The 15,783-nt window shown below is 36.4% G+C and overlaps 1 protein-coding gene and 1 pseudogene across 2 annotated transcripts in view; one reads left to right on the top strand and one right to left on the bottom strand.

The window, feature by feature from the left end:
- The window catches only part of SCFD1 (sec1 family domain containing 1), a 124,051-nt gene that overhangs the window by 88,114 nt on the left and 20,154 nt on the right, over positions 1–15,783 (bottom strand). For both annotated transcript variants that reach the window (XM_040476855.1, XM_040476854.1), the window contains exons 8-10: positions 13,222–13,277; positions 12,194–12,279; positions 9,996–10,095 (exon numbers count right to left, since the gene is read on the bottom strand). In XM_040476855.1, the coding sequence (XP_040332789.1) occupies positions 9,996–10,095; positions 12,194–12,279; positions 13,222–13,277 (242 nt within the window). The remainder of the gene's footprint in view (positions 1–9,995; positions 10,096–12,193; positions 12,280–13,221; positions 13,278–15,783) is intronic.
- Positions 810–1,688, top strand: LOC121031611 (MICOS complex subunit MIC27-like; annotated as a pseudogene).

Below are 15,783 nucleotides of genomic sequence, written 5' to 3'. Positions count from 1 at the left end.
GTGCCTTCTCTTCCCCTCTCCTAGGGGCGGGATTCACTGTGGGGTGGGGTGGCCTGTCTGGGCTACTTGCACACTGCCAGGCTTGTGATGCTGGGGATCTGGCGTCTTAGCTGGGGTTGGTGGGCAAGGTGCACAGGGGCAGGAGGGGCAGGCTTAGCTTGCTTCTCCTTAGGTGATCCACTTCAGGAGGGGCCCTGTGGCAGCAGGAGGGAGTCAGATCCGCTGCCGGAGGTTTGGCTCCACAGAAGCGCAGAGTTGGGTGTTTGCGTGGAGCGAGCAAGTTCCCTGGCAGGAACTGGTTCTCTTTGGGATTTTGGCTGGGGGGTAGGCGGGGGAGATGGCGCTGGCGAGCGCCTTTGTTCCCCACCAAACTGAGCTCTGTCGTCAGGGGGCTCAGCAGCTCTCCTTCCCTTTGTCCTCCAGCCTTCCCGCTTTCTGAGCAGAGCTGTTAACTTATGACCTCTCAGACTCTAAGTAGCGCTTGCTGTCGGAACACAGTCCGTCAGGCCCCTCCGCTTTTTGCAAGCCAGACTCGGGGGCTCTGCTTGTCCGGTGAGCCGCCCCTCCGCCCCTCCGCCCCGGCTCCCTCCCGCCAGTCTGTGGTGCGCGCACCGCCTCCCCGCCCTTCCTACCCTCTTCCGTGGGCCTCTCGTCTGCGCTTGGCTCTGGCGACTCCGTTCTGCTAATCCTCTGGCGGTTTTCTGGGTTATTTAGGCAGGTGTAGGTGGAATCTAAGTGATCAGCAGGACGCGCGGTGAGCCCAGCGTCCTCCTACGCCGCCATCTTCCCTCCAAGCCCAGCATCCTTTCTTAATAAAAACCCTCGAGAGAGAGTTGAACTGTTTGGTCCCTCTCTGCCCACCATATGAAAACTTACATGGAGAAGGTCACAGATATGGCGGCTGTTACGATGGGAAAACTGACAACCATACCTGCAGGTCTGATATGTGCATCTGTAAGTGCACATTCTTCTTTCAGAAGAACTGAAAAAGCATCTAGTAATATCAGAGCAGCTCCCCATATATACCACACCACCTCTGCAGTCTAAATATGTCAAAGAGCAGCCTGGTCATTTACAAATAGGCTTTGCATCCATCTGCAAAACAACTGGTCATTATATTGGCTGGTGCAAGGGTGTTTGTGTCTTTGTGAAAAATGGGATAATGGATACAGTACAATTTGGAAAAGATGCTTATGTCTATCTGAAGAATCCACCTATAGATTTTCTTCCAAAAACTGGAGTGATTACAGTTTCAGGATTAGCAGGCTTGTTTTCAGGAAGAAAAGGTTCTAGGTTTAAGAAAATTGCTTATCCTCTGGGACTGGCCACTGTAGCAACTGTTTGCTACCCAGTTCAGTCAGTAATAACTGCCAAGGTAACTGGGAAAAAGGCATATACTACAAACCAGCAAATTTATGAAGCAGTTAAATCATTGTGGACAAAAAACAACAAAAAAGAATCACTCCCTAAACCTAAAGAAAAAACTAAGAAAACTCTGGTGAAATAGAAATATCCGCAAAAACTCACAACCTGAATCTTTGAGTGCTTTTGCCAACAGAACTCATCTTTGAAACAAAGACAAAATCAGAATCTACCTCAGGTGCTACACAGTTATGCCTGACCCCAAGCTCATGGATCATGGGCAGTCCCATCCAGAAGACATAGATATGTATAATACTAGAAGCTGAAATAGTTTGCATAGAGAACTACAAGATGTGTGAAGTTGAAAATAATGATGAAAAAATCATGTAAAGGGTAACTGATACATAGAATATAACCTACACCAAGTTTTTCCCTTACATCTTCTAATGTAATGTACAGTTTGACTAATCACATAAGTGATTAAAACACGAACTGAATTCAATTCAAACAATATTAAATGACTGACGAAGAGGCAGAATTGGAAGTACTGGGATGCATTTAATGATTTTTAGCGGTGTTTACAAAAAAAAACAAAAATAGACTAAATATATAAACACCGATGAGACTAAAATCTGAGCAAATATGTATGTGGGCACAAAAATATTTATACAGATACACATACATATTTGCTTTACCTTTTTGAAACTAATGTCAGATAAATTAGAATGTTGGGTAGAAGAATGTGTTCCCCACTTTTTCATTTCCCAGAGCTGAAATAAAATATCCATATTTTATGACAAAAAAAAAAATAAAAACCTTCAAGAAAGTTGGGATAGAAAGAACATACTTAAACACCATAAATCCATTTATGAAAAGCCCACAGCTAATATCATCCTCAATGGGAAAAACCTGAGAGCATTCCCCCTGAGATCAGGAACACGACAGGGATGTCCACTCTCACCGCTGTTGTTTAACACAGTATTGGAAGTTCTAGCATCAGCAATCAGACAACAAAAGGAAATCAAAGGCATCAAAATTGGCAAAGATCAATCAAATTGGCAAAGTCAAGCTTTCGCTATTTGCAGATGACATGATACTATACATGGAAAACCCGAAAGACCACCAAAAATCTGCTAGAACTGATACATGAATTCAGCAAAATCGCAGGATACAAAATCAATGTACAGAAATCAGTTGCATTCTTATACGCTAACAATGAAGCAAAAGAAAGACAAATAAAGAAACTGATCCCATTCACAATTGCATCAAGAAGCATAAAACACCTAGGAATAAACCTAACCAAAAGATGTAAAAGATCTGTAGGCTGAAAACTATAGAAAGCTTATGAAGGAAAATGAAGAAGATACAAAGAAATGAAAAAACATTCCGTGCTCATGGATTGGAAGAATAAATATCGTCAAAATATCAGTACTACCCAAAGCAATCTACACATTCAATGCAAACCCAATCAAAATTGCACCAGCATTCTTCTCGAAGCTAGAACAAGCAATCCTAAAATTTGTATGGAACCACAGAAGACTCAGAATAGCCAAAGTAATAATTGAAGAAGACCGAAGTGGGAGGCATCACAATCCCAGACTTTAGCCTCTACTACAAAGCTGTAATCATCAACACAGCATGGTATTGGCACAGAAACAGACACATAGACCAATGGAATAGAGACTCCAGAATTGGACCCACAAATGTAGGGCCAACTAACCTTTGACAAAGCAGGAAAGAGTATCCAATGGAAAAAAGACAGTCACTTTAACAAATGGTGCTGGCAGAATGGACAGCAACATGCAGAAGAATGAAACTAGACCACTTTCTCACACCATTCACAAAAATAAACTCAAAATGGATGAAGGACCTGAATGTGACACAGGAAAGCATCAAAACCTAGAGAAGAAAGCAGGAAAAAACCTCTCTGACCTCAGCTGCAGCAATTTCTTACTTGACACATCTCCAAAGGCAAGGGACTTAAAAGCAAAAATGAACTATTGGGACCTCAGGAAGGTAAAAACCTTCTGTACTGTAAAGGAAACAATCAACAGAACTAAAGGCAACCAACGGAATGGGAAAAGATATTTGCAAATGACATATTGGACAAGGGCTAGTATCCAAAATCTATAAAGAACTCACCAAACTCCACACCTGAAAAACAAATAATCCAGTGAAGAAATGGGCAGAAGACATGAACAGACACTTTTCTAAAGAAGGCACTCAGATGGCCAATAGGCACATGAAAAGATGTTCAACGTCACTCCTCATCAGGGAAATACAAATCAAACCACACTGAGATATCACCTCATGCCAGTCAGAGTGTCTAAAATGAACAAATCAGGAGACTATAGATGCTGGCGAGGATGTCAAGAAATGAGAACCCTCTTGCACTGTTGGTGGGAATGCACACTGGTGCAGCCGCTCTGGAAAACAGTGTGGAGGTTCCTCAAAAAATTAAAAATAGATCTATCCGATGACCCAGCAATAGCACTGCTAGGAATTTACCCAAGGGATTCAGGAGTGCTGATACATAGGGGCCCTTGTACCCCAATGTTTATAGCAGCACTTTCAACAAGAGCCAAATTATGGAAAGAGCCTAAATGTCCATCAACTGACAAATATAAAGAAGATGTGGTTTATATACACAATGGAATACTACTTGGCAATGAGAAAGAATGAAATATGGCCTTTTGTAGCAACATGGATAGAACTGGAGAGTGTTATGCAAAGTGAAATAAGTCATACAGAGAAAGACAGATATCATATGTTTTCACTCTTATATGGATCCTGAGAAACTTAACAGAAGACCATGGTGGAGGGGAAAGGAAAAAAAAAAGTTACAGAAAGGGAAGGAGGCAAACCATAAGAGACTCTTAAAAACTGAGAATCAACTGAGGGTTGATGGGGGGTGGGAGGGAGGGGAAAGTGGGTGATGGGCATTAAGGAGGGCTCCTGTTGGGATGAGCACTGGGTGTTGTGTGGAAACCAATTTGACAATAAATTTTATATTAAAAAAATAAAAAATAAAAAAAGTAAAAAATAAAAAAATAATAAAAAAATAAAAATAAAAAAGGAGTGCTTCTAAAATGCTTTTCTAATAATCTTTTAAAAGTACTTATTTAGAAACCACTTCCTTTCTTCAATTGGAAAAAAAACCCTTTACATATTAGTATAAATTGTGGTTTAATGTTTCAAATAATAAAAGTCAGTAGCAGAGGGCCAAAGACACAAAAAGGGCACCTGAGATATGAAAAAACAAAGCCCAAGTAAAGAACAAGATACTAAGATGAAATAATGCCCATACCCCTTTGCCCAATGGTAACTATTCATTGCAGATGAATAATCAAATCTACCCTTCCCACAACCAGGGTATAATAAAAAGGAATCATGACTAATTATTAATTGTGCTTCTTATATCCCAGTAAAAGGAAAGGAGAACTGTAAGGTTTTCACTAGAAGAGTCTATTTCCCATGGTAAATGACCACACTCTTTCTGGCACACAGGGAAGCTGTGTGAATTTTTCAGTTGTTTCCAAGGTCTAGATATATAAATACTATCAGTGTTCCAGATTTTCAGGCAAAGATTTTTAATATAAAAAGCAAGCTCCAATTTTAGGTTACCGTTCCTATCTAGAACTTTTACTCCATCTTGTGGAGGTAAAGGGAATAATTATTAAGAATGTTAAAAATTTCAAGGAAACCTCAAAAGCAGCAGTTTTAACTAAAAGAAATGACATAATTTATGATATCACAGTTATAGTTTTTTCATATTTAGAAACTGTATTAAAATTAATGAACAGGAACTACCATATATGATCCAGTAATTGGACAAATGGGTACTTAACCAAAGAATATGAAAACACTAATTCGAAAGGATATATGCAATGCTATGTTTACTGCAGCATTATTTACAATAGTCAAATTATGGAAAGAACCTGCTGTCCGCCAAAAGATGAACAGATAAAGAAGATATGGTATATACACACAATGGAGCATTATACAAACATAAAAAAACAATGAAATCTTGCATCTCCAACAATATGGATGGATCTAGGGAGCATAGTGCTAAGTGAAATATGTCAGAGAAAGAATGCATTCAAACACATATGATTTCATATGATTTCACTCATCTGTGGAATTTAAGAAACAAAACAAATGAACTAAGGAAATAAAAGAGACAAACCAAAGAAGAGACTCTGGACTATACCGAACAAAGAGACGATAACCAGAACAGACGTAGGTGAGGGGGGATGGGTTAAATAAGTGAAGGGGATTAAGGGTACACTTCTCTTAACAAGCAGTGAGTTATATACAGAATTGCTGAATCACTAGATTATACACCTGAAACCCTAACACTGTATGTTAACTGTACTGGAATTAAATTTTTTTTTAATTAAAAAAATCTTAAATTAAAAAATAAAATTAATGAACAGGATTAAGTCAGTGTAACTTGTGTAGTTTATCTTAACCAATCTCTTTAAGGAAACTATTTTCGTAAGACCTAAATGTTCTGATAATAATGCTGAGAAAAGACTGTTTAAAGGTAATATGGAATCTGAGAACCTAGCCTAAGAAAGTTAACTACAGATGTGTTCTATTATTTGTAACAAAAACTAAAACCAACAATAACTCAAATGTCCACAGGAATCCATTACTCCAACCTCCATGCAATCAGGGGGTAACATCTGCTTTGTTTACCACATATCCCAGTGACTAGCATGGAACAGGCACTTACAAATATTTTTTTGAGGGACACCTGGGTCGCGTGGTCGATTGAGCATCTGACTTTGGCTCAGCTCATGATCTCACCGTTCATAAGTTCAAGTCCCACATCAGGCTTTTTGCTGTGAGCAGAGAGCCCACTTCAGATCCTCTGTCCCCTCTCTCTGCCCCTCCTCTGCTCAGGCTCATGTTCTCTCTCAAAAATAAACATTTAAAAAAATATTTTTTTGAACTGAATTTTTACAGACACAAGATTGCCAACTTTTAATTATGTGAATTGAAGATGAGAGCAAAACCAACCAACCAACCAAACTCTCTACCATCTATTTTTAGCACCTTGTATTTTTAAAAGGATTATTTTAACTCCAAAAAACAGGAAATAAATATTACTGCATTATATATCTCACAAAAATACAAGGGTAATCAAAGGTAATGCACACACAAAAAAATTAATATTCACAGCCCTTTCTATTTTCATTTCACTCTACAACACTGAAAACCTCAAAGACCAGTATAAGCCTTATCTGGCTTGAGGAAAGCTCTGCTCTAAGTTATGTTTCCCAACTTTCTCTTCCAACAAAGGGGAATAAAAGCATATTTCTTCACAGTGCAGTTACTTGTACATATACCTTAACTCCTGTGCTCAAAGCATCAAGTACTAGAAGTACTACTTCTACTACTACATCAAGTATTAGAAAAAATAGCAGTATCTTAATGCTCTATACAGCCTCCACATATAACCAGCAGGAATGAAGAGATGACTCCTAACCTATACCACCCTTAGCTCCCACCCAAAAGCCAGAACCCACCAACCAAATCTAAGATAATCAAAACTATCTCATCATGCCCATCTCTGTATGGCTCCCTATACTACCTCCCTCAGATCCCATCTCTCACTTTTAACCAATTCCTGAAACCATTCTCTCATACCCTCTGGAACTCCTACTCATTCAACAGCCAAATCTCCTTTTCTGAACATCTACTTGAAACTTCCACTGTACTTTCTTGGTCTAACTGAACTCCAACTGGTTGGACCCAGGACTGAGACAGTGGTCTTCCTTTCTACTCCCAGATTCTTCCTGCTATTAGTCTATAACAGCAGTTCTCACTCAGAAGCAGTTTTGCACCTCTTCATAGTCTGGTTATGGCACTGTGTGTAGACATTTTGGTTGTCACAACTGAGAAAGTGCTACTGACATCTAGATGGTAAAGGCCAAGGATGCTGCTCAACATCCCACAATGCACAGGGCAGCCCTCCACAACAAAAAATTATTGGGTCCAAAATGTCAATGCCAAGGTTGAAAAATCCTGGTCTATACTCATCCTGACCATTAATGCCACCTACAGAGGCATTTTTCTCATTAAAATTTTTAATTTATAATTTTATAAATTTTAATGTATAATATTTAATATAATTTTTAAAAATTATAATTTTTCTCATTTAAAAATTGTTTTTTACCTCACCCTTGCAGCAATCACCACTTTTCTCAATTCTCCTAAACAGCAAAAACTCTTTCAGTTTGTCTCTATTCATCCTGTCTCTTCTTTCAATCTCTCTTAAACCTACTTCAGTGTTCTGCCCCTACACTATGGAAGCTGCTTTTACCACAGTTAGTAATAACCTTGATGTTGCCACACACATTGGTGACTTCTTAGTCCTGAGCATTTGTCTAAGTTGATTCCTGCCTCCTCTCTGAAAACAGTGAATTCACTGCCTTCCAAAACACCACAAATCTAGTTCTCATCTCTCACTTCTGGTTGGTTCTTGCTACATTATACTGTTAGTTCCTATTCTTCACCTTGACCTCTAAATGTTGAAAAATGCCTCAGAGTTCAGTTCTTGGATTCTTCTATCTATATTCATCCCCTTAGTTATCTCCTTTTATCTCTTGGCTTTAAATCTATATATGGACTATTCCAAAATTTATTTCTCTAGACCAGATATTCTTCTTGAACTCCACACTCATACATTTATTTGATATCTACGCTTGAATACTTTAACAGGCATCTCACATTTAACATGTCTAAAACTGAACATCTGATCTTCGCCCCCAAAATTTCTCCTGCCATGTCTCTCCTATCTCAATAAATAACATCTATCCATTTGCAAAAGCAATACTCTGGACTTATCTTTGACTTCTCTCTTTCTCTTAGATCCCACATCCAATTCATCAGCAAATCCTATGCTCTACATTCCAAAGACTGTCATAACCCTTACCATTTCCATCCTGTTGCAGGCCATCATTATCTCTTGCTAAGATAACTGCAATAGCTTCCTACTGGTCTCTTGACTCTTCGTATGCCCCCCAAAAAAAGTGTTTTCAACACAGCAGCTAGAGTGATACTCTTAAAATGTGTATCAGATGCCACCCTTTACTCAACACTGCATGTGGCTCCCCATTTCCCTCAAATTGAAAGTCAGTATCTCTACAATATCTATAATGTCCTATGCTACATGGTTTCCCATATCCTATTTAACTTCATCTCTTGCTATTTTCCCCCTGCCTTACTTTGCTCTGGTCATCTTGGCTACCTTGTTATCTTTTAAACATGCTAGGCATCATTCTGCCTAGAATGCTATTCTCCCATATAGATATTAATTCACTACCTTACCTCCTTTAGAGCTTTCCCCAAATATTTTGTCAGAGAGTAGGCCCTCCAGTAGTTGTTGAATTCTTCTTCAGCCTCTTACATGACCTCCTAAAACTAGCTTCCATGTTCCTTTACTCAGGGTTTAATTCATTAGTCCCTTTGATTCTTCATGCCCTCTATACTGAATCAGAGTTGCCTACTATTACATCAACACTCATCCTAGAGTCTAAAACAACACAAGACCCCAGGAGGGGCACCTGGGTTGCTCAGTTGGTTAAGTGTCTGACTCTTGATCTCAGCTCAGGTCATAATCTCATGGTCCTAGAGATCAAGCTCTGTGTAGGGCTCTACACTGATAGTGCGGAGCCTGCTTGGGATTCCCTCTCCTTCTCTCCCTCAAAATAAATAAAAACTTTATTTAAATAAACCTTATAGCTAGAATATGGGTTTTAAAGAAACAAACCAAACAAAAAACCATCTATTGTCATGTTTTTCATTTCTTTTCTATATGACACTTCAGGAACTCTTTGCAGTAACGATATTATTATATACTATAATCCCTAGAGGCCTGGGCCAGAAATTAGTAAATTAGAGTGCTAGTCTTTGCAGAGCAAATGATTTAGGTTCAAATTCTTTAACTTTGGGTCTAAATTTTTCTATCAAATGGGGACTATTCTGGCTTTATTACATTATGCCTTGTACAGAAATTATTTGTGTACATATTTTCTGCCCAGTGCCTTTGAAGGCTGGGGCTCTTTTATTTATCTGTGTATATCACATGCCATACACACTATTTAATACATGAATATATGTATGCATATAAATACAGATTTTTGTTTCAAACATGATTTTAAATATATGGAATTACTTCAGAAAACATGTGGTGTAATATAAAAATTACTATTTCTTTTTACCATAAAATGAGGGTACCTGATTCCCAGGAAAAAGGGAGAAATTATGGCTTTCCTCCCCAGAGAGAAACATATTATTTATTTACTTTCTCAGTATGGGAAAAACAAATGAAAAAACTTGTATGAAAACTTTTTTAAAAGTCACTCATTTTCTCCATTCCTTTTCTTTCCATCACTGGCAACAATACAAATTATTAATCTTACACTTTAAAGATCATAAATTCAACGCTTCACTATTCTCCATCATCCACATCCAGTGATACCAAATCCCATCACTTTTTCTTTAATATTTCTCACCTCCATCCTTCTCATCTGTGTTTTGGTAGCCATGACGTTAATTTTAAATTAAAAGGACCAATGAATGTTACTACATTTTAGTAAAAAGTAGTATATTTAGCCTCTTACCAGTACATCATGCACCAAGGCTTGATATGTCCAAGTATGGTGTAAAGGAGTTGCCAAATCTATGTTTCTGTCAACAAGGACTAATAAAGGCCTTTGGAAGCTGTAAATATATTTAAAAAATTATATAACTCCTGGTAACAGTATATACATCTCCATTTTTCTAATACCTTTCAGTATATACCATTCTGATATGAACAATAAGTATGCTAATACTAACATTCCATAATAGTTTGCTCTATGCTTTGGACTACTTAGAGCCTGTGTATAATGCTAGATTATTAAGTCTCAGGGAATTGTCTTAAAGGATAAAATCTATACAAGTACTTTTACAGAATAATTGTATAGTTATCAAAGTAAGAATAAGTTGCTTCTATTCAGATTTGTATTTCACATTTCTGGAAAAAAGGAAAGCTATTGTCAGTTTCTGGGAAAATTAGAAGACAGAGTAGGATCTTATAAATGTACACTAATGTTTGACAGTTTCAAATAACAAATTTCAACTTTTTTTCTGTAAACACAAATTCAAAACAGCAGACTCTAGAGAAGAACCTTATGAAACCCTATCCCATTATAAGATATAAAACTAAAAGCATTAAGCCACAACAGTACCTAATTATATTATTATTCACCTACCAGATACTTCATATATTATTGATGTGAAGCAGACTTAAAGCAAAGTGAGGCACAAAGTCATCTGGTTGCCAATTTGGCACTACTGTATCAAGAGTATACATCAATTTTACAAGATACTGTTATCTGATTATATTAATTATGCACGTTTTTTTCCTGCTAGAGACCTTTGACCATTTTAGTAACTCATTACACTGTACTGATTATAAATGCACTGCACTGATTATAAAACTCTGCAATAAATAAGTAGGAGTGGCAAAGTTACCACCTACTATCATTTATTACTCCAGAGCTAGGTGAAAGGCAAGGAAGGATTGCCTATGGCAGTTTCTTAATTCAGCACTAGTGAGATTTGGGGCTTATTCTGTGCACTGTAGGATGTTCAGCAGCATCCTATAATGTAGCCCACTAGATTCCAGTAGCATTTACCCAGGTGTCAAAGCCAAACAGGTCTCCAGACATTGCCAAATTCTTATGGAGAATCATTAACCTACAAATGGATTCAAATGTATTTAACAACAGTAAGGCTACTGACTCCTAATTAAAATAATTTAGAAATGCATCCAACAAATTAAAAATGACCACTATGTTATAAATTATTTATTATTAATATTATTATAAATAAGCTTTTAGAAATTATCCAAATAAAACAGTGCCTTTATATTGGTTTCTAAGGCTTTTATGAGAGCACTGTAAGAAGGGAACTGTTAAGTAAAATATGCTATAGTAGTCCCTTCTGTTGGAAAAAAAAAATTAGCTGAGAATTTCACATTTCTGCTCTCTTTAATGAGAAACATTTTGAAGAATATTTAAAGCCAACAATGAAATCACAGAAGATTTTAAAATAATGTAGGAGCCGAGACAGCTGAACAAACAATTGAAACACAATGCTAGTATAAACTGCAAATTATGGAAATAGTACATAAGACCGTAGGATCCATCTAAATTAACTTGAAGTCTATGGAAATTTACCATAGAATTATCATTCCAAGAAGGTATTATACTCTCTAATTATCAGTTTATTTTCACAGGCTTTATTTATTAATTCACCTAAAAGTGGGGGTAGGAATTAATTTTCCAAAATATTGTCTATTCCCCTTGAAATAATTCTCAGCCATCTGTGTGGGTTTCTTTACTTCTTTACACCAATATTGCCCATTGATTTTAATAAACAAATATTTCAAGGTAAAAACAGAAACCAGTTGATAGCTCAAGACATACAAAAGCATCACAAGTTTTTCACTTATTTTTAATGTTATTACCCAACAGGCTTAATGATAATCGGTATAAAATGGCTTCTGACCTTCAAAGTCATATAAAGAGAAAAATTTCCCCTACAGATGACAAAAATGCAAAAGACAAAATGCTAACAGAACGTAAATTAAATAAAATATTCCACTTGTATTACAAGAACAATCTGAGTCAAAACCGTGACAGTGATTACCTCATTAAAAAGAAACAAATTTCAATCACAAGTATAAGGGTATTTTATAACATAAGAAAACAACCCAAAAAATGCTATAAATCTATAAATTTCTTTTCAAGTCCTATATTAACTAACATAATACCTGAATTGGCCAGCTCCAAGTGTGTCACCTGTAAAAAGACTGTTTCTTGCATCTCTGAGATTTTCTCGAAGTTTCTTATCTAGTTTCTGAAAAATCAAATTTGATAATAACTTTTAAAAAACAACTTCACAGAATTTTGTTCAGGAAAATCATAATATGTTCTTAGTTTCATAATTAAGAAACTTGGAATTTCTTTACAAAACAGCAATTCTAAAATCTAAATATTTTAGCTTCTTTATTCAATATTATCATAACTTGAACTTAAAAAGAACAATGCCTTTTCTACTGTGACTCAGGCCTGATTTGACTTCCAATCACTTTTCATTCACTATTTTTACTTTAGGTACAGCAACAATTTGCAATGCGCCACCGTCTTTCCCCAGTCATGACTCTTTGTATAAGGAATGTGTCCACAGAGTGACGCCACAAGAGGTTCCAGAATAGAGATGGGATATGTGAAAGAAAGCAGCCCTCCGTCAATCAATGATTCACTTTGGCTAAGAAAACTAAACAAGGTGAGTGTATCTTCCATCTTTCAATACCACTTACCTTGTTTCCTTTTCATTCGTTTTGTAACTTCTCTAAATCTTATTTAATTTTTAAAGCAAATTTTTGAATGCTCAATTTACTCCAATATAGTAAAATAGCAAAATGAACTTCATTTTAAAAATGGTTATGTCAATATACATTTGCTAAATGAAGTTAAATATAAAATGATTTGGGGGATCAAATTTGTGTAAAATACTACTTGTAGACACAAAGCGGAAAGACGAATATATGTTTTAGTAAACAAGAAAAAGCTGGAACAGCACATAAGAGAAAATCATTTTTCTCCATCATGTAAAGTACACAATGATTACTTTTTATCTTTTGTGGAATTCCAATGTTAAAAAATAAAAATACTTGCTTTTGGTATTTAGTATACAACCCATAGTAATCATATAATATTAACAAAAACACTTGAGGTACTTATGGAAAACAACTGATACTTTATTATTTATTGCCAATGGATATCTGCATGAACTCACCACTGCTACCATTTCCGCTGCTGTTCCTCTTGAACATCTGATTATAGGAACAGCACCTATTGTAACAATAGTTAGCAATGATTTCAGCTCTTAATAATTAAAATGGATACTTATAAAACACCTAAGCATCAAAATACAATAGAAGTATATACAATTTCAGGCTACAAACATAAGAAGATTTATTATCTCAAGGGTAAAAAGCAAGGTTTAAAAAAAAGAAACATCAGGGAGTCAAAAAAAAAAAAAAGATTATTTTTTTTATATAGCATTGGCCAATCGGTGCAATCAGAGATTTTTTTCAATGAATTAACTAAATCAATATATGACTTCCTACAGACAGGTTCAAAGTTTGTTCACAGGATTCACTTTAATTTGACTTAAAGGAAAAGAGTGAAAAGAGCTTAGTTAATTTAGTGGTTTGTTATTATTATTCTTTATTTTACAAATTAACAATGAGGTATTACAGTCTAAAAAAAAAAATTAAAGATAACATATTCTTCACGTAACGTGAAAAGCTCCTCAAAGGCCTCAGTTCATTATTGAATCAACTCTATTAGACCTCTTCTCTCTTTATTACTCCAAGTTTTATCAAAGGTTGAAATCCTAAAGTTATACAAAAAAAAAAAAATCCAATTGCACTGAAAATCTCAGAAAACTGAGAACACTGTAATCTTTATATGCTGAAATTGCTGCATTTTAAATTCTATACAAAGCACGTTCAGTCAACTGGAAAAGTAAAAATGTAGAATATTAGCAAAATTTTTAAAGCTCTTTTCTTCTAAGGGCAAATTATATATGCCTGTTATAAAAAATTCAAATAATATTAGAAATATATAAAGTTAACCCTCTTCACTCCAGCACCATAAAGAATCCCCACTAAGAGGTTTATGTACACAATGCATTACTACATGGCAATGAGAAAAAATGAAATATGGCCTTTTGTAGCAACGTGGATGGAACTGGAGAGTGTGATGCTAAGTGAAATAAGCCATACAGAGAAAGACAGATACCATATGGTTTCACTCTTAAGTGGATCCTGAGAAACTTAATAGAAACCCATGGGGGAGGGCAAGGAAAAAAAAAAAAAAGAGGTTAGAGTGGGAGAGAGCCAAAGCATAAGAGACTGTTAAAAACTGAGAACAAACTGAGGGTTGATGGGGGGTGGGAGGGAGGGGAGGGTGGGTGATGGGTATTGAGGAGGGCACCTTTTGGGATGAGCACTGGGTGTTGGATGGAAACCAATTTGACAATAAATTTCATATATTTAAAAAATAAATAAATAAATAAATAAATAAATAAATAAATAAAGAATCCCCACTAAGAATTAGACATAGATGTCTTCAGGTTATTTTCTACATATAGTCTTTTTTTTTTTTTTTAACGTTTATTTATTTTTGAGACAGAGAGAGACAGAGCATGAACGGGCAAGGGGCAGAGAGAGAGGGAGACACAGAATAGGAAGCAGGCTCCAGGCTCTGAGCCATCAGCCCAGAGCCCGATGCGGGGCTCGAACTCATGGACCGTGAGATCGTGACCTGAGCTGAAGTCAGACGCTTAACTAACTGAGCCACCCAGGTACCCCATATAGTCTTATTAAGTGCGATTATGAAGAATACAAAAAACAAAAAGAGATATTATACATCCTGTTCTTAAATTTGATTTTTTTCATTTAACAGCTTCTTATTGACATCCTACTATATCAGACTGGCAGGAATTTCAATTTCTCTTTTGCAAAAATCACTTTCTAACACTGTATATAATAAAGGTAGCTCTAATACTTCAGTGGTCTTTATAGTGCTCTTTTTCAATCTACCTTTATCATGAGAATACAACGATCATCAAGGTAAAATAATCTTACATCCACAAAAACCTTAGCATTCAGCACATTTATGGAGAATGTGTAGGATGGCAAATAGGAAGGTTAATTATGTCTGTTTAATGACTGAAAGTTATATATACATGTGCTTTGTTTACAACAGTAACAACTCCACTTGAAGGTACTGAAGGTACTCAAAAGCAGGCAGAAAGTGGAGGAATGTAAAACTCTTGAAAGAACAGCTAGATTTGAAAAATGAGATACGCTGTTAACAGCTTTCCTTCTGAAGTTACTTTCCAGTTTGCAAGGCACAGAAGAGAAAAAGCTCGGCAGAAAACAGAAGACTTAATGAGCTAAGGAATCAAAGACTGGAGTTCAGGGCTGGAAATTATAGGAGAAAATCCCTAAAAGGAGGGACCCCAAAATTTGCATGCAAATTCTCCTCAAACTTGTCTATATCTTTATTCACAGTATCTGTTTTTTGCTTAATTTTCTCATTTGTGAAATGGAGAAACTTTCCAGTGTGATCATTTTAACTGTTAAGGTTTTCAGCGTCTACAAAATTAAAATTGCAATTAGAAGGTTTCTTTTTTTAGATACTTATTTATTTTTTAAAAAAACTTTATTTTTAGAGGGAGAGAATTCGAGCAGGGGAGAGGAGCAGGGGGGTAGGGAGAGGAGGAAGGAAGGAGGAAGGAAGGAGGGAGGGAGAGAGGGAGAGAGGGAGAGGGGGAGAGGGGGAGAGG

Source organism: Herpailurus yagouaroundi, unplaced genomic scaffold (genome assembly GCF_014898765.1).
Source record: "Herpailurus yagouaroundi ecotype Mexico unplaced genomic scaffold, PumYag 141, whole genome shotgun sequence".
In the NCBI taxonomy this organism is placed as follows: domain Eukaryota; kingdom Metazoa; phylum Chordata; class Mammalia; order Carnivora; family Felidae; genus Herpailurus; species Herpailurus yagouaroundi.
This window is presented reverse-complemented; position numbering and strand designations above follow the sequence as displayed.